We start from the raw sequence: 21,835 nt of genomic DNA, 5'->3' as shown, positions 1-21,835 counted from the left end.
CATTCTCCCGCTTTCGAGAGGTCCTTTGGAGCTACTTGCAGCAGCCTTGCATTTTAATCACCCAAAATAAATTGGTGTCATCAGGAAATTGGCCACTTCCTTGCACACTCCTAATTCCAAATCATTTATGAATAAGTTGGAAAGCACTGGTCCCTTGGGACTCCACTGTTTACTTCCCCCTCCCCGGGAGAGTTTGCCACTTACTCCTACTTGCTGCTCTCTGTTCTTTAGCCAGTTACTGACCCAGAGGAGGAGCATTCCTCTTATTCCATGACTGCTTACATGAAGAAAGCCATGGTTGATTTTGCAGTGTGCAGTCTTTCTCACTTCAGAGGTAGTACTCTGTGAAGTTCAGTGCACAAAAGCTCAGCTTGGGTAGATAAAAGGGTTTGATATGTGGAATGGAAGGCTGAAATGAACTCTCTGGCAGAGAAGGAGGTTCCCTTGTTTGGTTCTAGAATTCTGGAGGCCAGGCAGGCTCCAACAGTCAAGACCAGTTGGAATCCTTTTGAACCCAGTTCATGTGACTCCTTCAGGGGAGCTCCAGGAACTCTTCGCAGGTGGAGAACCTGAAAGAAACGTGACTTTCTGCAGGATAATTGAGTGGAAGGAGAACAATGTGAGGATGTGGGCTGGGTGTTCTATCTAGTGCACTGGCTGACCCAAGGTCTTTCTTGTAAAGCCCAGCCATTTGCCTGGTCCACCAGGTCTTCAATTCCCTCGTGACAGTGTATTCCAAGAGGACAGGGACAGGCCAATTCTCCTTAATCGCTGATTGCACTAAGTGTGCAAGCAGGTGTGCAATGATGAAAACTGCACTTTATTTGAACATTTTAGGTCTCTGTGTTGCTATTGCAGTGCCATTTTCCATGACCCTGTTCATGCGTTTCCACAAAATCATAGAATAGTAGAATTGGAAGGGGCCAAGAAGGCCCTCGGGTCCAACCCCCTGCTGTTGCAGGACACCAGTTTACACCATCCCTTTCAGAGGACTGTCCAGTCTTAAAGCAAGAGGAGGTTTTCTTGTGAAATTATTGATTTTGTTGCCAGTGATCTTAAACTCTTCAGGGTATAAATCTTTTAAAACAGCCTCCCTCAACTAATAACTTCCAGATGTGTTGGAGCAGGCAAATTGGCTTTTTGGTCCTGGATTCAAACCCTCAGTCTGCTTCACCTGGTGCTGTGACCCATCATGTGCTCATTCCTCAGTTCTGCTGCCTGAGAGCCTTTTGAATGGAGCTGTGAGTGCTTAAAACAGTAGTGGCTGAGACTGTAGGCAGCTGGAGTGGTGCTTTGGTATGCTGAAGCTGAGCTTCAAACTCTTGTGGTCTCAGGTCATGTTCTCCACCAGCTCTTGTGTGATTTCTGTTCCAATTTTTAGCTTCAGAGAAGTTAAAAGAGAGAAGAGGGGACTGAAGGAAAGGCTTGCTCAGAGGGAGGGCTTTCCTACTGAATCAGTTCCAGAATCTCCATTTAACAAGGAAATCAATGTGCTGTTTGAAAATATTTTCTTATATATTTATGCATTAGACTTATATTCTGCCTTTTCCCTTACAAAGGACGCAAAGCGGCTTATGTAATTGTCCTCCCCTTGCTTTTGTTTTTGTTTTGTTTGCTCCAGATCTCACATTTAGAGGCTGAGTTAACTCAGGCGCAGGAGAGTCTGGCCATGGCAAATGGCAAAGCCACAAAAGAAGCGGTGGAGTGCCAAGAGGCAAGCAGCGCTGTGTGGTAGTTGTTTTGGGGGTGGTTGGGCCTCTCTAGATTGGGAAGGAGCGGGGGGGGGGTGCATGCTAAAGATTGCCATGGGGCTCCTATTCCCCGTTGACTTTTCATTGGGCTGATCCCAGGTACTGAAGACTCACCAGGAGAAAGTTGATGTGCTGGAAAATAAACTGCTGGAGGAGAAGGAGTGGAGGAAGCAGCTGGTGTGCGACCTCGAAGTGACGCAGAACGCACTGAAAGAAGAAAAGAAGGTGCGCTGCGCCCCAGGAACTGAATATACGTAAATATATATCTGGCCCATAACAAAATTAGCTCATCGTTCACTGAAGTGTCTTTTGAGTATGACCAGTGGGTTATTGTCAAGGCGGTCCTAGGCACGTCTGTCCAGAAATAAATCCCATGCAGTTTGGTGGGACTTACTCAGTTACTTACCACATTTCTGTACCAGCCTGGGCAGGTCACAAGATGATAAAATATAATTAATATAAATCCCCCAACTTTCAAAATTTTAGAACAGTTTGAAAACAAGCTAAAAAGTAACAATTCTAGAATCCAATAAAAACCTTAAAAGATACCATACTTAAAAGTATGATATCAAGCTCTTGGGAGCAGAGTCTTAACTTGGTACTTGAAAAGAGGATCACCTGGGCACCAAATTGGCATCTCAGGGGAAAGTGTAGCAAGATTCCCATTTGCCAACGGAACAGCTCTGATTGGATTGCATTTGTGTCTTATTAACCATCCTCCCTGTTTAACCAGGAGCTGCAGAATTCCAAGTCAGAGCTTCTGCGGCTTTATAGCGAACTCCAAGTGCTTCGAGGAGCAGCAGAGGAGAGAGATGTTCTGCATGTGACGCACGAGAGACTTCAGAAAGAGAATGTGTTGCTTGAAACAAAGGTGAATCTTGCCGGAAGTTCAGTGGTCTGACGAGAGCATGAATAAGCGCCTTTCTCCTCAGTTGGACCATCTTTCTCAGTTCTGCCCACTGCCATGACTAAGGACTGCACAGCAGAGGGGCCCATTCCCAGCTCAGCCACTTGAGGTCCTTTTAATGCCAGAGACAGAACTTGGGTTTGTATGTGGAATGTCCCAGGTAAGCGTCCTCCAGTTAAGGCTTGAAGGATGGATGCAAGTCTGAAACCTGAAGAGCCACAGCCAGTTTTGAACTTGGCAGACCGAAGGCCCGGCCCAGGGAAATGCAGCTTCCAGCATTCCTTTGATCCTCATCCCACCTAGGAGTGTAGATCTCATGAGGCAGCAGTATGAGCCATGTTTCTGCAAACAATTGGACATGTGCTATTATTTTATCATTTTTCTGTATTAATATGTATCTGTCCATCTGTCAGTGCCATAGTGCCAAGGCCTTGTAAGTAGGACATTTGAAACCTGCCACTCATGCTAAGGGGTGAATGAAATTCAGTAGGGACAAATGCCAGGTTCTGCAGCTAGGAAAAAGAAACCGAATGCAGATTTGGAGGATACTTGTCTCAACCGTCCCACAAATGAGAAGGATCTTGGAATTGTCGTAGATGACAAGGTGAATATGAGTCAACCATGTGATGTGGCTGCAAAAAGGGGCAAACACTATTTTAGGCTGCATTAATCTAAGTATCACTGCCCAGTCCTGTTTTGTACCAGTTCCCCGTGACTCAGCTCTGGTGAGGCCTCATCTGGAGCATTGCATCCAGTTCTGGGCACCACAGTTTAGCGACAAATGCAGACAAGCTGGAAAAGGTTCAGAAAGAGCAACAAGGATCATAGAATCATCGAATAGTAGAGTTGGAAGGCACCAAGAAGTCCATCGGGTCCAACACGATGCTGTTGCAGGCCACCAATTTACACCATTTCACTCAGAATGATCTGGGATCTGTAAACAAGGCCCTGTGCAGAGAGATTGAAGGAACTGGGCATGTTTAGCCTGGAGAAGAGAAGGCTGAGGGGAGATCAGAGAGCACTCTGCAAGTACTGTCACAAAGTACTCTGTCACAAAGAGCATGGCCAGGTTCTCCTCTCAGTCATCCCAGAGCGCAGGACACGGAATAATGGGCTCAAGTTACAGGAAGACGTATTTCAACCAGATAACAGGAAAAATGTCCTGACTGTTTGAGCAGTACGACAGTGGAACCAAGGGACTAGGGAGGTGGTGGGCTCTCCCACACTGGAGGCATTCAAGAGGCAGCTGGGCAGCCCTCGGAGAGGGATGGCTTGACTTGGAGTCCTTCACTGAGCAGGAGGTGGACCTGACAGTCTTTCTGACCACTTCCAGTCCCGCTGTTCTGTGATGAGAACGCGACCAATCACTGAAAGGTTCCTGTGTCAGTGGAAAGGGGACAGCCGTGTGTGCCCGCCTTGTGGAATGAATGCATTTTTTAAATAATCGATTAATCTCTGTATCATGCTTGGAATGGTTTAGGTGTTTTGTCAGTGATAAATTACAATAGTTTCCTGAGTGAATAAATAAAACAGGGTTCCACAGGGTACTCTTCCCCTTCCCAAGGCACTAATTTTACTGCCCATGTCTTTTCAGGAGCATGTGCATTGAGCTTAATCCTTCGCAAGTGCTTGTAGGATTGTGCCTGAATTCACTGACCAGTATCCAGGGAACTGTTTTAGATCTTCCTGGGGCTTGTGATGCCCACTCACTGGGCATACAGTATGTCTCCTCTCCTTAGCTTTGAACTAGGACGACACCTTCCCCATACCTTATAAAAGCCTGCTCTTGAAATCCGTCCTCTTTGAGGGCCATGGAGTATGGGGTGGGGAACTGTTGCCTGAGATACGTGGACCCACAGGACTGGCTGCTAGTTTCTTTGGCCCTCGCCAGCTTGCTTAATTCATGCTCATGTTGCCAGAAGAGACGAGAGACATTCCTGACTTTGCAGGTATCGGAACTCTCCCAGGAATGTGAGCAGCTGAACCAGCTCCTTACAGAAGAGAAAAAACACGAGGAAAAATGCTTGGCAAGTAGGAGGGTGTGCACCAAGGCTGCAGCCAAAGAGCGGCTTTTGGAAGATCGGAGCCAAAGCTGGGAGAAAGAAAGAGAGCAACTGTGGTAAACCCCATGCCTCTGACCGAAGTGGAATGTCTCACTGGGTGTGCCCATGTGTGCAAGGGGGGAAAGAAAATGTTCCCTGGTTGGAAAACCAGATCTGCACAGAGGGACACAATGCACCGTTTCAAAGGCTATTTTTTAACTGACCATGAGTCCTAGATCACCATTTCCCAATTTGCCACCACCCAGTATGTCAGACTGAGATTCCCAGCATTTCCTGGACAAATTCATGGGGGCGTGCCGGGTTGGGGAACGCTATTAGACCCCCACCCCTGCCAGCCAGATGCTCCCACAACCCAAGATGGATCTTTAGGTCCAGATTTCTCCAAAGCGGTTCATGAGGATGCTGTTGCTCAACTAGGCTAGGCAGTAGTCCAACAGGTAAGGCAGGCTTGTGGGGAGGATGGGCTGGGATCTCTCAGACAGGAGTGCCCACTAGAAGGTGAGGGGGGGTGGAGTTCCTCTCCAAGAATTGTGTGGCCCCTGGTGCTGTGCAGACACAGGATCCCTCCTGTGTGTTTCCCCCCTGGCTTTCCAGTCCCGGCCTGGGGAAGGGGGGAAGTGCTCCGTGTGGCTGCTGCACTCTGCCAGCACCAGTTCTGGCCATGCCTGGTGAAGAATAGCTCCGGGTTGTCCCAGCACCCTGTGGATTCACATTTTTTCAATGGGTTTGATGTACATTTGAAACAGCGAATCCAGCGAAGGATGATGAGGAAGGCTGTCAATAGTAAGCTGTGCTCAGCCCTTTGTGTTTCCCCTGCTCTCTCTTTTCAACGTTTATCGTAGCGTAAGGCATGGCCAGAACCTCTCATACTTGCAAGTGCTGTTTGCTCACCTGGGGGCAGCATAAGAGCAACCGTAACTGCTGTGCTGCTGGGTAGGGCAGCCGACAGGGGAGACAGTCCTTGCGCATGTTTGGACGTGTGTTACACAGGCGAGGGTGGGCAGGCAAAAACCTGAGTGCCTCTGTGATTGCAGGGCTGAGTGAATCAGGCTGGAAAGGGGGTGGAAAGAGCAGCAGCGGTGATCGGGTTCTAGAGTCCAGGGCTCTTGGAGAGGAGCAGCTGGGATATGTGAGACTTTTAAAGCTGGAGGAAACTTGAGCAGGACATCAAGGATGGATAGACCAAGAGCAGCCCCGGTCAGCTGCCTTTGAGGATGCAAGCCTCTGGCCATTTGCCTGGGGGGCACCGAAGAGCAGTTGAGACCAGCCCAGATGCTCCTTGCAAGCCTCTGTCATTGGAAGGCGAGTGCAGTGGTACCTTGGCTCACGAACGCCTTGGTTCCCGAACAAATCGGGCCACGAACAAAAATTTCTGAAAAATTTTGACTCAGGTCGCAAACACCGCTTTGGGTGGTGACCAAGATTGCAGCCATCTCCCCCCTGCCCCCGAGTGGGGAGATGGCCACGATCCCAGTTCCATTCGTGCAGGGAAGGCGTGTGTGATCAGAGGCGCGCTGTTGCAGGAAAGATGGGAGCAGCAGAGCAGAGCCGTGGGGGAGATGGCTGAGATTCTGCCTGTCTTTCCTGCAGGAGCCGCCTCTGACCAGGCACGCCTTCCCTGCACGAACGGAACGGTGATCGCAGCCATCCCCCCACCCCCAGCACACCGTTTGCACCCATCTCTCCCTCCCCCGGTGCACCCGCGATCACGCCCGTCTCTCCCCCGCACCCCCTGGCGCACCGGGATGACGGGCGCGTGCAGGGATGACAGGCGGGATCTTGGTCGTGCTGGGGGGGTGGGCGGGGAGATGGCCACGTTTGTGCTTGGGGGTAGCAGGGGAGATGGCCACGATCTTTGTTGTTGTCACTTTGCTTCACATTTTTCTGATTTAAACAATGGTTGCAGAACGGATTAATCTTATTTACATTGAACCTTATGGGGAAATTTAACTTGGCTCATGACCAGAGTCCTGGAACGGATTAAGTTCGTGAGCCAAGGTGCCACTGTAGCTGCCTCTTGGCAGATGAGAGGAATGGGGAGGGGGGGGTGATCACGGATGGGTGGAGAGGTCCCCCTTGGGAGTTTGAAAGCCCTGTGGAGGAGACACCAGTCATTCCTGTTCCAGCATAGTTCTGGGTATCATCCTATTTTATTTTATTTTATTTTATTTTATTTTATTTTATTTTATTTTATTTTATTTTATTTATTTTATTTTATTTTATTTTATTTTTCTGTTTTGCTCCAATCCCAGGGAATTCTGTGAAGCATGTCCTATTGAATTAGTTATATTAAAGGTTTTCTTTGCCTGGTTCTCTCTCACTCATTCTCCTCTCCCCCCCCCCCCACCCCCTTTAACCTCTAGTCTTAAATTGTTAGAGAGCAATAAGAAGATGGAGGAACTAGAGAAGCAGATCCAGGGAAACCATGAGGAAAAGCAACTCTTGTGGGAAGAAAATGCTCAGTTAAGGAAAGATATCCTTGCTCTTCGGCACCAGCTTAACACCAGCAGCACAGTGCCAGTCAGGCTAAAGCACGAGGCCAGCTTTGGGGAGATTCACCCCCACAAGCCCCAGAGTCCCATGGGGAGCACAGATGGAGATGTGAAGCAGGTAAAACGGCTTCCCAGTTGGGAGATCCCCCGGGGAATCTCTTGGCATGAAAAGCCAGACAGAAAGGTAGCTCAGGCAGGATGTTGTCACAGAAGCGCCTTCCAGTGGCCACGCTTGGTGATCTGTTGCCCAGGTGGCAGATAGCAGGTGTTGGGGGGCAGTCTGGCATCGCCCGATTCCAGGGAGGGTCTGGCACCACGATGGTGTTGCTGGCACCTCCCCGCTCTAACCAGCAGCAGGGCTGTGAACCCCATGGCTCCTAACAGACCCATTCCATGTGCAGAGGCCCTTTGCGATGCTTCTGGCTGCTTTCCCCAGCGCTTCTGTTCCCCCTCCTGCATGCAGTGCTCACCCGGAGGGAAAGCAGCAACCCAGCAGCAGCACGAGCAGCTGCAGCAGCTCCGGCAGGACTTGCAGCGGGTTCAGAATCTATGCAGCTCTGCGGAGAAGGAGCTAAGATATGAAAGGGAGAAGAATTTGGAGCTGAAGAAGCACAACATCCTGCTCCAGCAAGAGAATATCAAGGTAATTCTGCTTCCCATGGCTGCAGGAAGGCCAGGGGGAGCCCTCCTGGCCTAAGTGGGGGAGAGAGGACACTGCCTTTTTAAGATGGGTCTCTTGGAAAAGACTCTATCCTGCTTTTGTCAAAGCAAAGCTCTAAGAGTGGCAAAGACACCAGGCTGGGAACCTGATCAACAACAAATTTGCTGTGTTAACTTAATGACTAGATTAAAAAGAATCAAAAATGGCGCAGCCAGCAAGGGCGGGTTAAAAAAGCAGCTCTTAAAAGGCACAACTAGAAGTGGCCTTGATGCATAAAGATATCGAAAACTGCCACCCCTGAGAAGGCCACACTGCTGGTCCTGGCTTGGCTCATTTCTGGGAGCAGGTAATCCCACGGAAAAGGATCCCAGGGCTGTTGGTGTGAGGGCAAGATTGAGAGAGGCAGGAGGAGAATGATGTAAGCCACTCAGAGTTTGTTGGATATAAATCGAATGAATAAATAAATAAGCCAGGCAGAACTGCGGCGGGCTACTCAGATCACCTGGAGTGCTGGGCTAATGCGGTGTGCCGAGCGCAGTCGGGATCAGGCCAGCCGGTTTCCCCGTCTAGAGGCTGGGGTGGAATGGTCAGCCCTGGTTTCCCAGCATTGTGCTTAGGCAGGACTTGGAGCGCCCTGGCCGCTGGGGATGTAGGCAGGAAAGTGTGCAGAGGTGGAGGACTGGAGGAGGCCTTGCCAAAAATGCACCCTCGCTTTCTCTTTAGACCAAAGCCGAGCTAAGGCAAGCGCAGCAGAAGCTTTCGGATGCCTCCAAGACGTGTTCCTCTCTCACCTCGCAGTGGGAGCTCAGTCACCAGAAGGTCAAGGAACTGGAGCTGCAGCTGCTGAAACAGTCCCAGGCAATGAAGCAGCAGAGCAGCTTGGCAGAGAAACTCGCCCAGGAGAAAGCCAGAGTGGCCGAGGCAGAGAAAACGGTTTGTGACCAGGTTGTGCGTGTGACCCCAGGCCTTCCTGGTGATGCGCAGCTGCAGGAGCAGTCTGGATTTTAATGAGGGACGGGATGATGGGCTATTTCTAGAAGTAAATCAGCTGTGAATGAAACAGTTGTCTGTGACACTGGTACTTGAAATATTGATCATTCTTTTAAACATGGGTCCTGGGATAGAGGTTGGGCCCATTTCTTCCAAAATACAGCATTCCAAGGTGCATAATTCAGACTTTGAAGGCCATGTGCTGTGAGAGGAGCCAGGCAGCTGGTGAGAACTAGAGTGCTTCTGCTCCAGAGAGAGAGACTGTGGAATGGGGAAAGGGTGGAAAGGGTGTCGCTTAATCAGCCCACAACACCCCCCGCCCCCAAAAGCTGCTGTTGCTCTGCTGCCCTGGCCAGCTGCTACTGAGGCTTTTCAGGGCTTCAGTGCCTTTAACCTGAACCCTGTGCCAATCAGGTAGCGATAGAAGCTGAAGACGCAAGAGAGCGGCCTCTGCTTTAAAAGTTCTGGGTGGCTTTTGCCAGACAAGATTTATTTCTGAGTAAACTTCATCTAAGTTTTTATTGAAACCTGAATAGAAAATTCTTGTGCCCGAAGTTGGGCATTGCCCGATAATAAAGCACTATCGTGTCGAACGGCGGTTGTGCTTCTGCTTCTGTCTGCTTCCAGAAAAGGCATGCCGCAGCAAGGCGAGGAGGACTGAGCATGCGAGCAGCCTCGGGGAGCTGCAAGGGTCCTTCTGCTTCTGTCCTTTTGGAGCATCTTCTCTTCACAGTTACTGCTCTGGTCCAGTGGAAGCCATGCGCCTAATACTGCTTTCTCCTCCTCTTCTCTGTCTCCGTCCTCTCCTCCTCCCCTCCAGATTACGGAGCTGCAACGGAAGCTGAAGGAATCTCGGCATCAGGTGCAACTCTCTGAGACCCACATCCTGGGGAGAAAGCAGCTGGAGGGGGAAGTGAGGGAAGCCAGAGAAAATGAAATGAAGGTTCAGCGGCAGTTTCAGGAGGAGCAGCGGAAAAGGTAACACTGATCAGTGCCCTGCCTCGGTCACCCTTTCACAAAGCGGGAATATAGCGGTACCTTGGCTCACGAACTTAATCCGTTCTGCGACTCTGGTTGTGACCCAAATTGGATGTGACCCAAGTCACATTTCCCCATAAGGTTCAATGTAAATAAGGTTAATCTGTTCTGGCCCCTCCGAATGTGGTTGTGAGCCAGTTTTTGGTCAAGAGCCAAGTCAAATTTCCCCATAAGGTTCAATGTAAATAAGGTTAATCCATTTTGTAACTATTTTTTAATCAGAAATTTTGAAACAAAGTGTCAAAGAATAACAAAGTACTGTACAGTACAGTGGAGAACACTGACCTAGGTGGGTGGCGGAGGGGGGGAGGTTATTGTTTTGAGGGAGAGTCCCCCTCCATGAGGACATTGAGGAGATCTCTTCCCCTCTTTGTCTCTTAGCTGCAGGGTCAATTTTGGTGAAACATCTGTCTATAGTCACTTGTTTTTTCCTGCACTGCATAACCCTCCGGAAATGAGAGACCACATTATTGTCCATCGGATGCAACACGCTGTTCATTACAGTCATGCTGGGGTGGCACTTCTCAAAGAAACCCTGGCATGGGCGCGCTCCTGCAGGAAAGATGGCGCAATCTTGGCCATCTCCCCCCCAAGCAGCACGGTCGCGGCCATCTCCCCCCGCCCCGAGTGGGAAGATGGCCAGGATCGCAGTCGTGTTCGTGCAGGGAAGACGTGCGTGATCCTGGGTGCGCTTCTGCAGGAAAGACGGGTGCAGCACAGCACGGCCGCGATCACGCACGTCTTCCCTGCACGAACGCGACTGCGATTCTGGCCATCTCCCCCCTTGGGGGGGTGGGGAGATGGCTGCGATCTTGGTCACCACTCAGAGCGGAGTTCGTGACCCAAGTCAAAATTTTCATGACATTTTTGTTCTTGATCCAAGGCGTTTGTGACCCAAGGCACCGTGGCACTGAAGTATGTCACTCTCTCTGCGGTTGCGTGAGGGGAGGAGTGGGCAGCGCTTGTTGGCCCCGTGTGCTCCGTTGTGTCACCACCAACTTGGCCTTGCTGCCCCCCATGTGTGGGGGAGCAGGCTCTGAAGCAGGGGACCTGCCCTGTGCACGCAAGCCTCCCCACACCATTTTGTGCCCCGGGATAGGAAGATGCTGAAACAGGAGCTCTGGCTTGTTCGAGCTGGATGGCGTTTTGCCTGCTTCTGATCCGATGAGCAGGAAGTGGGCTGAGTTAGGCCCTTTTTTTTTCTTTTTTTTTTTTGGTGAATTTCCTTCTCTAAGATGGGATGCAAGTTGCTTGCTTTTAAAGAAGACAAACACCTAATAAGGAAATCAGCATAAAATTTATTTATTTATTTAAAGTTTTTCTGTGCCATCCCATTACTAAAAGTCTCTGGATGGCTTACAAAGAACAAGGAAAGCATAGCAATACACAACACACTGCATCCGATAATGATAAAAGCAAGGAAAAAACCAATTAATTGTTAAAATACTGGGAACATAAAAAGGTCTTTGCCCTGACGCTGAAATGAATAGAGCATTGGCACCAGGCGAACCTGATCCGCACAGACTGGAATCCCTCCCCCCTCCAAAAAAAAGCAGATGGTTCTGGCATGGTTTGTGTAAATTAGCCGATTTGTGTACATTGGAACTGGAGAAGCACCACATGGCATTGTGCTGGTGCTGCCTCTCCTTCTGATTTGGGACCCTGGTGGCCAGCTGGCCCTCATGGAATGTGGGGGCAGGACTGGGCGCTCTGCTGCCACACACAGCCAGCTTTGTGGAGGACGATCCCTGGAAAGGGCATCATGTGAGAGCTTGAGACACGGTCTTGATCAGCTCCCAGAACCATCAGCAGGAACCCCCTTGTGGCAGTGCTGTGGTCCCATTGGTGTGACCCGTGTGGGGATTGCGCATGCCAGCATGCCTGCCTTGCCTCTTGCAGTGCCTGCTCCGTGCACGCATCCTGCTGCTTCCCTGTTTCCTCTCTTGGGATGATGGCGTTGCCACGGTGTTGGCAGCAGGAGGCAGGGATCAATCTTGAGCCACCTTTTTCCCCTTGGCGGCTGTGCCAAAGTTTCCCCACAAAACATCAGGACAGTGGCAAAGGCTGGCTTTGGTGGATGAAGTGCTCCCCTGCTCTGGACACACACACCTTGATTACCTTTTTATGTTCCCATTTTGGTCACTCCTGCAGCACATTAGCCAGCATTTTCTCAGATTTTTCCCCTTACTGGGTTGATGTTGTTTACCAGGAAGCTCCTGGATCAGCAGGTGGAGGAATTTCAGCAGCAGCTCAGACAGTCGCATGAGAAAGAGATGGAGCTTACCCAAGCATCTGCTGAACTGCAGGTGCAGTACCAGCAGCAGGAGGCCCGGTTGCAGGTATTGGAAGAAGAGAAGAGAACACTCTCCAATGAGGTAAGTAAGGGACCCTTGCAGAATATGCTCCTGATCCCATTTTAGAGATGGAGAACTGAGGCAGACAGAGCTCATGAGCAAGGCAAGGTGCTGGATGTCCTGCATGAGCTTAACCATAAAGCAAACAATGTTTTGCACCAAGAAAACCTGGATTCTGCAAACAGAATATAATGTGGAAATTTCTGCATTTTCTGTTTATTTTTGTCTAATGTCTTCTCCTTTGAACTGCTAAGAAAAAAATTGTGATATGTGATAATTAAATGAAAACATTAAAACTATTTTATTATTTCTCTTTTTAAAACCGAACTGGGATCCTACTGGTAAACCCAGCCGTTTCTTCAAAAGCAGCTCATGGTATAAACCAAACCCATAAATGTAATGCACTGCATGTTTATTGTTATTAGATGCTTGGCAAGTTGTCAGTAAATTACTTAGTTAGATTTAAGATCAACAAGCAAGAAAGTCTCAAATTAACTCCTTCATGCAACCACAAAGGCTTTGAAAGGGCCTCAATTGTAGTGCAAACAATCAAATGGGAATGATTCCCATGCGGTACAGGGCAGCTGCATTTGCTCTGGAGACCAGATTAAACCTCTGGAGCACATTGTTGAGCTGGCTGGCAGCTGGCCCACAGAAAAGGGGACAGGGCAGGGCACCCTTCAGATTCCTCTGGCTCCATGCTGTCCAAGGCCAGAACTAGTGTCATGCCTGGAGTAACGACACTCATTTCATTCTTTCAGAAGAACTCTTTTGTGTGCTCTGTGGCCCCTGGTTATCAGCCACCTGTAATCTGGACCAGGCTCTGTGTCCGAGCTTGGTTGAAAACTGACTGAGAATCCTCAATCTCTTTTTTCAGCATCTTCACTGCCAAAAGTATAGCCAGAAGCTCTCAGAACAGCTGTTGGCCTTGCAGCAGGAGAAAGAAACCCTCCACAGCGAATTTGGGCACATCATGAAGCAGGTGGACATTTCCATCAGGTGACTGGCAGCGTGGATGTTGTGGTAAAGGCCGGAGTGGCAGTCCTTCTGCAGGCCGGATCACACAGCCGAAGCAGTTAGTTGTGCCGCACCTGTCCGAGCAGTAGAAAGACAAGTTGGCACCATGGAATGGGCTGGCGCCCTTGTGAGCCCTGTCGCCTTGGGACAGGAGTCAGGGAAGGATGGGGAGGAATGTCGGAGCCTGTAGCAAATTCTTTAGCCTTTGTGCCAATCCGGCTGCTTCTTGGCTTTGCTGTTGACATGGCAGATGGTGGACAGAGGGCTGGTTCCGCTGCCAGCTGTCCTTCCCTCCACATTTCCGGCATGCTGGATGTCTGGGTTGTTTACTCGTGTATCGATGTCAGTGAGTACTGCCGGTGGGCATGTCTGCTCCAGGGAGGGCAACACAGGGTCTCCCCCCTAAGCACATTTGCTGCTGCTCTGGCAGGTTGGAGGACTGGTGGCAGGCTGTGCAGTGGCGACCGACGACTGCTTCGCTGCTGGTGATACAAACATTCAAAAGTTTGCAGCAGTGGCTTGGTTCTTGCCAGGGCTTGATCCAGAAGGTTGAAATCAGCCCCTGGGTCCACGCAGTTACCACCCTGAATCCATTCATTCACTTCCTTCCTCTTTTTAAATAAACTAGAATTTACGCACAGGGGTTCTAGCAACGGACGGTGACTCCTTGTGATGGCAAGTGCGGAGTACAGTCATCTTCTGCTCCAAATGCACATAGCCATTTTTCCAAAGCTTGGCTTTGGACAGGAAAGACTCGTTTGGACTGAACATGCTGCTTCCAAAATCATTTGCCTTGCTTTAGACTTGCGTGTGGGTGTCCCCCAATTTTTTCCAGTATCATTGCTCAAAGCTGCATAGGGCTCGTTTCACTTCTGCTGCTGATGGAATGTTGTGATTGGGGCAGAGCTGAAGAAACTCAAGTAGGGTATATGCTGGGGAGGATTGTAATTTGGGAGTGATGTTACACTAAATACACAAAAAGATCAATAGGAAGCTGCTTCACGCTGACTCAGGCCACTGGTTCATCTCGTTGGGGACCGACACTGGGTGGCAGCGGCTCCCTGGGGTCTCAGACAAGGGCCTTTCCCAACCCTGACCAGAGATTCGGGGGACCCTCTGCACAGAAAGCAGGTGCGCTGCCAGGGAACTGCAGCCCAGTGACAACCCCACAATTAACTTCTCCCTCGCTGCTCACCCTGCAACTTCTAGCAGCCTGTTTTGATGTTATCACCAGAGGACTGGAAAGATCTCTTTTAGACCAAGCAGTAGTAACCACTAGGGAGACTCTTTGGAAGGCCAGAGCCTTCCCTTGGGCTCAGAGGTGTACCCTCCTGCTTCTGTCAGAGGATTCCTCCTTGGAAGAGGAGGTAGCGCCCCCAGAGACGGGTGCCGTGGAGCTGTCCCTGTCAGAAGTCCAGGAAGAGCCTGAGCCGTCGGGGAGATTTTATTTTTTATTTATTTATTTAAAACTTTTTTTAGACTGTCCCTTACTGACGTCTCAGGACGGTTTAACTGTAAGACTGTCAGGAGAAAGGGGATCTGTGGCAGCCCCTTGACCCCCCTGGGCACGGTTGCCTTCAGCAACAGGCCAGGTGGGCTCGTGCGAGGAGCGCATGCTTGCAGAAAAGGCTTCTCGGGAGGTCTTGACCAAGAGCTGTAGCCGCCTGTGGCTGGGACCCAGCTCAGCAGACTCGGGTATGAAGTTTTCACCATCTGCCTGGCTTGGGTTGGAAACAGTGCTGTTTCTCAGCTCCAGGTTGTCTGTCTGCGTTGAAGTTGCTCCAGTTGATCTTGTTGGCCTGGCTCTCTTTTCAGAAAGCACAATGAACGGAAGCTCCGGCATAAGGCCAAGCTCCGGCGGGCGAAGGAGACATTCATCTCCGAAGTGAAGCAGCGTGACATGCGCATCAGGCACCTTGAGGATGAAATCAAGTTGTTGAAGACCCAGGCCGAAAAGGTGAGAACCTGACTGAGGGGTGCTGGGAAATGATCCAGGGCATTTGGAGAGAGCTAGGTGGATTTTAAAAAATCAGAAACCATATTCCCAGTGAAATTGCATTATCTGTTGCATATGCTATAATTTCATCCTCAGTCATATTAAACCATAAATATCAATGTATCCGCTTCACCGCAGGCAGTGGGGTGAAGCGGCAGGAGTGCTGGATGAGACCGGGGGTTTCTGGGTTCTGGCTCCCATAAAGCTCACTGGGTGGTCTTGGGCCAGTCACTGACTCTCGGACGGTCCTGATGTGCAGGGTTGCTGTTAGGATAAGAGACAGCGCTAATCACGTGTACTGCCTTGGGCTCCTGGACAAAAAGGTGGGATATAAAGGTAACCGAGGAATGAATATCCAGGCCCGTGTAGGCATGTCACCGATTCTAGCGCATTGTGAAAGGATTGCAGCTTTCTGTGTTACTGGCAGCTCCCCGCATGTGGCTGGCTGGGGCACAAAGGGCATTGTAGGCCCTTTTTCTGTCTGAGCAAACCTAGGGTTGCATCGTGCCCGTTGGCGGGGAATGGAGCGGCGCCACCTCAGACGGGCTGTGCTGGGTCGGGCCCGAGGCCTGCCGAGTCCTGCATCCTGTCTCCACAGCTGCCCAGATAGGAAGTGCACAAGCAGGGTGTGGGCCTCCCACTTGTGGCTCTGGCACCTGGCACAGAGAGGCCTTGAGACGCTGCTGGAGGTGGTATGCACGCATCCGGACCACGTGGCTGTCGGAGAGCCTCACCCCACGTGAAACTGCTGTCGGGAGCTTCTCAGAATGATCTCTGCTGGTTATGCATGGGGCAGAATCAGCAGGCTGGGAAATTGGTGGGAGACATAGAAACACAGAAACAGAGCAAGTCAGAAGGGGCCTCCCGGGCCATCTAGTCTGACCTCCGGCACCAGCCGGCTCCGCTCACGACGTGCCCACCATGTGGACATCCAGCCTATCCTTGAACACCCGCACCGATGGGGCCTCAACCACCTCTCGTGGAAGCCCATTCCACACCCTCGGGGTCCCGACTGTCAGCAAGTGCTTCCTGGCATCCAAATAGAACCTTGGCTCCCTGAGCTTTGCTCCGTTGGAGTGCGTCCTGCCTTCCTCTGCAGGGGAGAACAGGTCTCTACCCACCTCCGTGTGACACCCCCTCACAAACCTGTATGTCGCCAACAGGTCCCCTCTGAGTCTCCTCCAGGCTGAAGAAGAGGAGACTCGGGTTTGCTTTCCAGAATGGTGGTTTGTGCCATTTCAGGGAGGGAGGGAGGGAGGGAGAAGAGGAGGGAACAATGCAGGCAGACTGAACACAGGACTCTCTTATTCTGGATGCAACCCCTGGGGCCACTGCTGCCTACTTGGCAGCTCCCCACGTGCCTTTCGACCGTGCTTTGGGGAATTTCTGACCTTGTGGGGAGGGGAGGGGGAAAGAAGGCAGAGTCCTGGGAGAATGGCTGGCTGGCTGATTTTTTTCTGCCCGTCTCCTTGCCACACAGGAGCACGGGCTGATCAGACAGGTGACCGCTGCGAACGAAGGCTTGCACCAAGAGAAAAGGAAGCTTTTGCAGCGGCTCCATGACGTCGAAGAAGAAGAGCGGAGCAACAAACTGACCCTCTCCACACTCCAGAGCAGGTAAAGCCCCTGGAATACCCACTCGCCACCCCAGAAATTTCTGGTGGGTTACGAACACACAGCTCTGCAGCGTTGCAGCGTGAGCTTTGTGAGGTGCATGCTTCTCTCACTCACTGGTCTTGCTGTCCTTATTTTTAAATGTGCATATCCTACATTCTGTTCAAAGGCATTTGAGGAGGTATACAATTTTTATATTTATTGTCCCCCTTATTCCCTTCATCTTTCACCTTCTTGATCCTGCCATGCTTTAGCTGTGATAGACCACCAGTGGTTGGGGGATTTATGGAGTTGTAATCTGAAACACCTGGAGTGCACCAGGCTGGGGAAGGTGGCTTTCTATAGAGCCATTCTTGAGTCCTACAGAAGAAATGTGTCTTCATGCCCGACTTACCTGCTGCACTAGCGCCCCACTGGTGGCAGATATATGTTAGGGAGCAGTAGCAGCCGTCCTTAATTGTCTTCCTCCCTCCGTGCTAGAGCCCCCGCTAGCCAGGTTCCGCCTCTGCCATTTCCTAGTGGGCCCGGGGCAGATTTGGGTCTGATTCCCTGGAAGGCCATGGCTGCTATTTTTCGCAGCCTGGCTCAGTGTCAGGCAGCCTTGTGTGCAGAGGTTTTGCAGGTATTTTATGAGCAAAGACTGCAGCCCAATGGTAGAGCAATTCTTTGCCTCTCCAGCCAAGACTGAAAAGCTCTTGCTGCAGCCCAGGCCATGCACTGACAGATGTGGCACAGATTATTCTTCCCTCGGCCCTCTCTTTCTGGAATTTTCCAGAGTGCATTTTTTGGATGAAGAAAACAAGAAGCTCCAGGAACAGATCCTGCAACTGACCACGCAGGTTGGAGTCCTGCAGCGTGCGCTGAGAAGCATTCACAACCACAATTTGGAAGTAAGAAAATACTGCATTCATCTCACCTGTGGCAGAACTGGCAGCCGGAGCCTGGCCCACCAGCACTCTCCTGTTACCAAGACCTCTGTGGCTCATTGGGCATCTTCACGCCCCACCTCGGGGCAGGTGCCAGTCCCTCGTGCCTCTGCTCCTTCCTTCTGCCTTCTGTTGCACCTCAGCCATGATTTCCCTCATAGTGTTTTATTTGCCTGCAGATCTTTGCCAGGCACCCCTCCCCCCCAATTCAAGGAACACTTGTTCAAGGAATTTGGTTCTGAACCCCACTCTGAAAATCCTGGCAGAAAATCTACAATATTTCAAGACCATTTCTACTTGACTATAGAAAGAAGAGAACCTACCAGAAGTCCTGAAAGCCAGGGTGGTGGTTTGAGTGCTGGACTGGGAACCTGGGAGATCTGGGTTCTAGTCCCCCCTTTGCCATGACACTCACTGGGTGATTTTAGGCAGGCCACAAAGTCTCAGTCCAACCTACCTTACAGGGCTGTTGTGAGGAGTAAAATGGAGTGGAGAACCTTCGGTTCCTCACAAAAGGGGAAAGGTAGGACAGAAATGTAATGTAACAACAGCACTCCCGGCAGCCTGGGTTTCTTGCCAAAGTGCCACAACAAACAAAAGGGCATGAAAGCAGCTAGGATTTCTGCTTTTAGAAAGCCCGGGATTTCACAGGCAGGCCTGATGGCCATATGTGTCTCATCCTGTGCTCATTCACCTTTTTCAGGAACTGAAGAGCCTGGGCTTCTCTGAATGCCAGCTGCAAAGTCAGACGTCTCCTCCTCCCAAGGCAAGGTACTGTGCCCCGGAGCTGCATGCGGGCGCGAGGCTCCACCGCAGGGCAGCACTTGCCTGTTGCAGGAGCGCCCCCTTCTTGGCGCTAGGCAAGGGAGAAGGTCAGAGGTTCGGGGTGGCTTGGCACATGGATGGAGGAGCTATTAGCCCAGTACCGGCTCCATGTTCTGCAGGGTCCTGGGGCAAAGCCAGTCAGGTGGGACGCTCCCTCAGTGATCCTGCCTTCTCAGCAATGCTGTCACCAGCTGCTCTTCTCCGCATTGCTCCCACTGGCTTACTTGACAGCCAGAAAGCAAGGAGGCAAGGACACCTTTTGCTTCTCCTGCTCACCAGCGCCAGGTCTTGGCCAGGGTGCGAGTCAGGTGAGGAATGCAGTTTGCAGCGGGGACGAAGAGGAGCGAATCCAAGGGGTTCTTGTCACGGGGGCCCTGCTGGGCTGCCAGCCCTGGTGGCTTTCCAGACAGGTGGGGAGCCTGCAGGCCGTGGCACCTGCTGCTCCGCCTTTGCACCTCCACTGCTGCTTGGCCAGGGTGAGAGGCAGGGGGAAAGCAGGTCGTGAGGGTGAGGAGAGCGAGCCCAGGGTTGTGGGCCCTTGGCAGGTGCCCAGCCCTGCCAGCCTTGGTGCTGGTCCTTAGCCCTACGTTCCAGGTAACGTGGAGCGAGCCGTCAGTTAAGACATGCATCTTGAACGTGCTTGGGCACACCGGCCTTCCCGTACCTGCCTCCCGTGCTTTTGTACCGAGAACTACTTCTTGGCTTATCCTGAAGGCTCTGCCAATCTCTGTAGCAGATGGATCTCTCCCAGGGGGTGTGGGAGGACTGGAGATGTGTAAGTAGAAACAATGCTGAGAGAGACCCTCCCGTGGCTAACGACCTCTCTTCCAGGTGGTCAGCGATGGGGCTTTCAGGTTCCTGTGGCCTTCTGAAAGCCATCCAGGATGGCAAGGTGGAGGACCCTGGTGAACGAGCCCTCCCCTCCCCGACGCCTTTCCCGCCATCAGAGGTTGGCTACTTAAATGTGGTTTCCCCAAGAGATGCTGCAGAATTCCACAAGGAGGAACCGAATCAGCCCCCTCGCTGTGATCATGTGTGACGGGGCAGCGAAAGGATTCTGAAGAACACAGAGACACTGCAGTGTGACTTCGTGTAGCAGCAAAGTGGAGTTACTACTATTTGCCAGGCAGTTTTTGGAGACTTTTACAAACAAAAGACTACACCCTACCTTTTTAAAAAATGACTTGTACATTTGTAGTTATGAATCTTAATTTTATGCTGATTTTTTAAATATATATATATATATATATATATGTATATTGCCAAATTACTTTGCTATTGCTACTGAATTTCTGGATGAAGTGGAAAAACTGTGAATATCTCTAGGGACTCTGTGGGGGGATGCCACGCTCTTTGTCTCAGTATTAGCCAGCCTGGTGTCTTGTGTCTCTCCAGAGCTGGGGGACATGAGCAAGAGGGTGCCATTACGCTCTTAGCCTACTTGTGGGTTTGCCCAGGGCATCTGGTTGGCCACTGTGGGAACAAAATACTGGATTAAATAGAGTTTTGGCCTGGATCCACCTTGGCTTTTCTCATTAGCTAGTGTTGTTAAGCAGCATTCTACACTGTAGATCAGAGGTGGGCACCCTCAGCCCTCCAGTCCTCCATGGTTTCCCAGCTATCCAAATCCCTCCTCCTTCGTGGTCTCTGTGCATCACACACGAGTGCTGTGCCTGCACAATGCCTGTTTGGAAAGATTCTCCTAGCTAAGCCTACAATTTTTGGTGGTGCCCTGCCTCCTTTCCCCTAGTATAAATAGGTGAGGCTCCTGCCATTTCCCCAGTTGGGTTTCGTCTGCCATTTTGAGTGCCTCGGGACTTTACTTAGCTGCATTCTTTGATACTTTTCCTTCTTTTTTACCTTCCCCTAACAAAAAATAATAAAAAACCTTCTGTCATCTTAAAACCTTACCTTTCTTTGGTCTACTTTCATGCTCAATGGTGCTTAGGGCGACCTCTAGAAAGTGTGTGAGTTGCAGAGTGAAAATGGACATTCTGTGCCATTTTTGTTTCAATGAAGACCAAATGACTATTTGGACTTCACAGATACCAAGAATGTATCTGAAATTGTATTGGTCCTGCAGGCTGAAAGAATTCCCCACCTCTGCCTTAAATCATTGTTGCCCTGATGACTGAGTTATAAAATTTGTCTTTAGTGTTCATTGGCATTTTTATTTGTTTGATTTATATGCTGCTCCACTAGCCATGGGCTCTCTGGACAGATTACATCATATTAAAATCCATAGACAACATAAAATAATACAAAAGAAAACATGACAATACACAACTACAAAAGATCAATAACAATAAAATAATTAACTATGAGATTCAATAAAACCGAAACAAAATAAAAATAGATAAAATATATAGATAAAACCGAAAAATAAGACAAAAACCATTAAAATTTAATTATCTCAAAATCAAACATTTAAAATATATTGGCAGCAGGACATAATAAAATGAAAGTTGAGGTTAAAACATCAATAAAAAATCCAGATTCATCTAATTAAAATAACTATGGAACAACTATGTCTTTACTTGGTGTGTGAAGGCTAAAAGAGTAGGTGCCCACCAGACTGCCAATGGAATCAAGTTCCAGAGCTGGGGCTCTATACTCAAGGGAGCTCTCCTTGCAAACCACCTCCCTCACATCACGGGGTAGGACTGCTGAGGAGGGATTTGGATGAAGGCAGCAGTGTCCAGGCTGGTATAAATGGAGAAATTCATGATTGCACGAATGCATGATTAGTTTACTAAACCCATTGCCTGTTGGGCTCACGTCACAAATAGTTGGTTTTCTTGAACAAGGTGTCTTGATTTTCCTGCATCATTAGTATTAACGCAGCTTCTTGCAATGCTCCCTATATTTCCTGGAGGAAGACAAATAGAGGCATTCTTTTTTTAAAGTCTTAGGTTCCATGTTGCATTCATCCCAGTAAACATTTCATCTGACAATTGTATCCATGCTGCCCTCAGTTCGTAAAACGTTGACCAGCAAAAGACAGGAATTGACAAATACAATATAAAACCCACATTTCAAAGAGGGGAAGATAAGTTTTGCCTTTTCCAACGGCGGGTGGCAGGCTTGAGTGGAGCACCCTGTCCCTCAAAACCACCTCCCAGGGAGTGGCACTTTGCACACGCTCGGCTCTGTAGTTTTGGATTGTGGTTTTCGTATTCCCAGGTGAAGCTGCAAAGCTAG

At 50.1% G+C, this 21,835-nt stretch overlaps 1 protein-coding gene across 7 annotated transcripts in view; it reads left to right on the top strand.

Annotated features, from left to right (window-relative positions):
* CCDC30 (coiled-coil domain containing 30) overlaps positions 1–20,886 on the top strand; it is a 50,090-nt gene extending 29,204 nt beyond the window's left edge. For 6 of the 7 annotated variants that reach the window (XM_044452241.1, XM_044452239.1, XM_044452242.1 and 3 more), the window contains 15 exons: positions 1,622–1,714; positions 1,851–1,976; positions 2,485–2,622; positions 4,608–4,777; positions 7,085–7,331; positions 7,677–7,856; positions 8,598–8,807; positions 9,685–9,842; positions 12,112–12,277; positions 13,134–13,255; positions 15,089–15,230; positions 16,750–16,886; positions 17,659–17,773; positions 18,513–18,580; positions 19,466–20,886. In XM_044452241.1, coding sequence (XP_044308176.1) covers positions 1,622–1,714; positions 1,851–1,976; positions 2,485–2,622; positions 4,608–4,777; positions 7,085–7,331; positions 7,677–7,856; positions 8,598–8,807; positions 9,685–9,842; positions 12,112–12,277; positions 13,134–13,255; positions 15,089–15,230; positions 16,750–16,886; positions 17,659–17,773; positions 18,513–18,580; positions 19,466–19,673 — 2,280 coding nt within the window. In that variant the 3' untranslated portion in view covers positions 19,674–20,886. The other variant, XM_044452243.1, reaches the window with a different exon arrangement.
* Positions 20,887–21,835: the final 949 nt, after the last annotated feature.

This window comes from Varanus komodoensis, unplaced genomic scaffold, assembly GCF_004798865.1.
Source record: "Varanus komodoensis strain SLA01 unplaced genomic scaffold, ASM479886v1 scaffold71, whole genome shotgun sequence".
Classification (NCBI taxonomy): Eukaryota; Metazoa; Chordata; class Lepidosauria; order Squamata; family Varanidae; genus Varanus; species Varanus komodoensis.
This window is presented reverse-complemented; position numbering and strand designations above follow the sequence as displayed.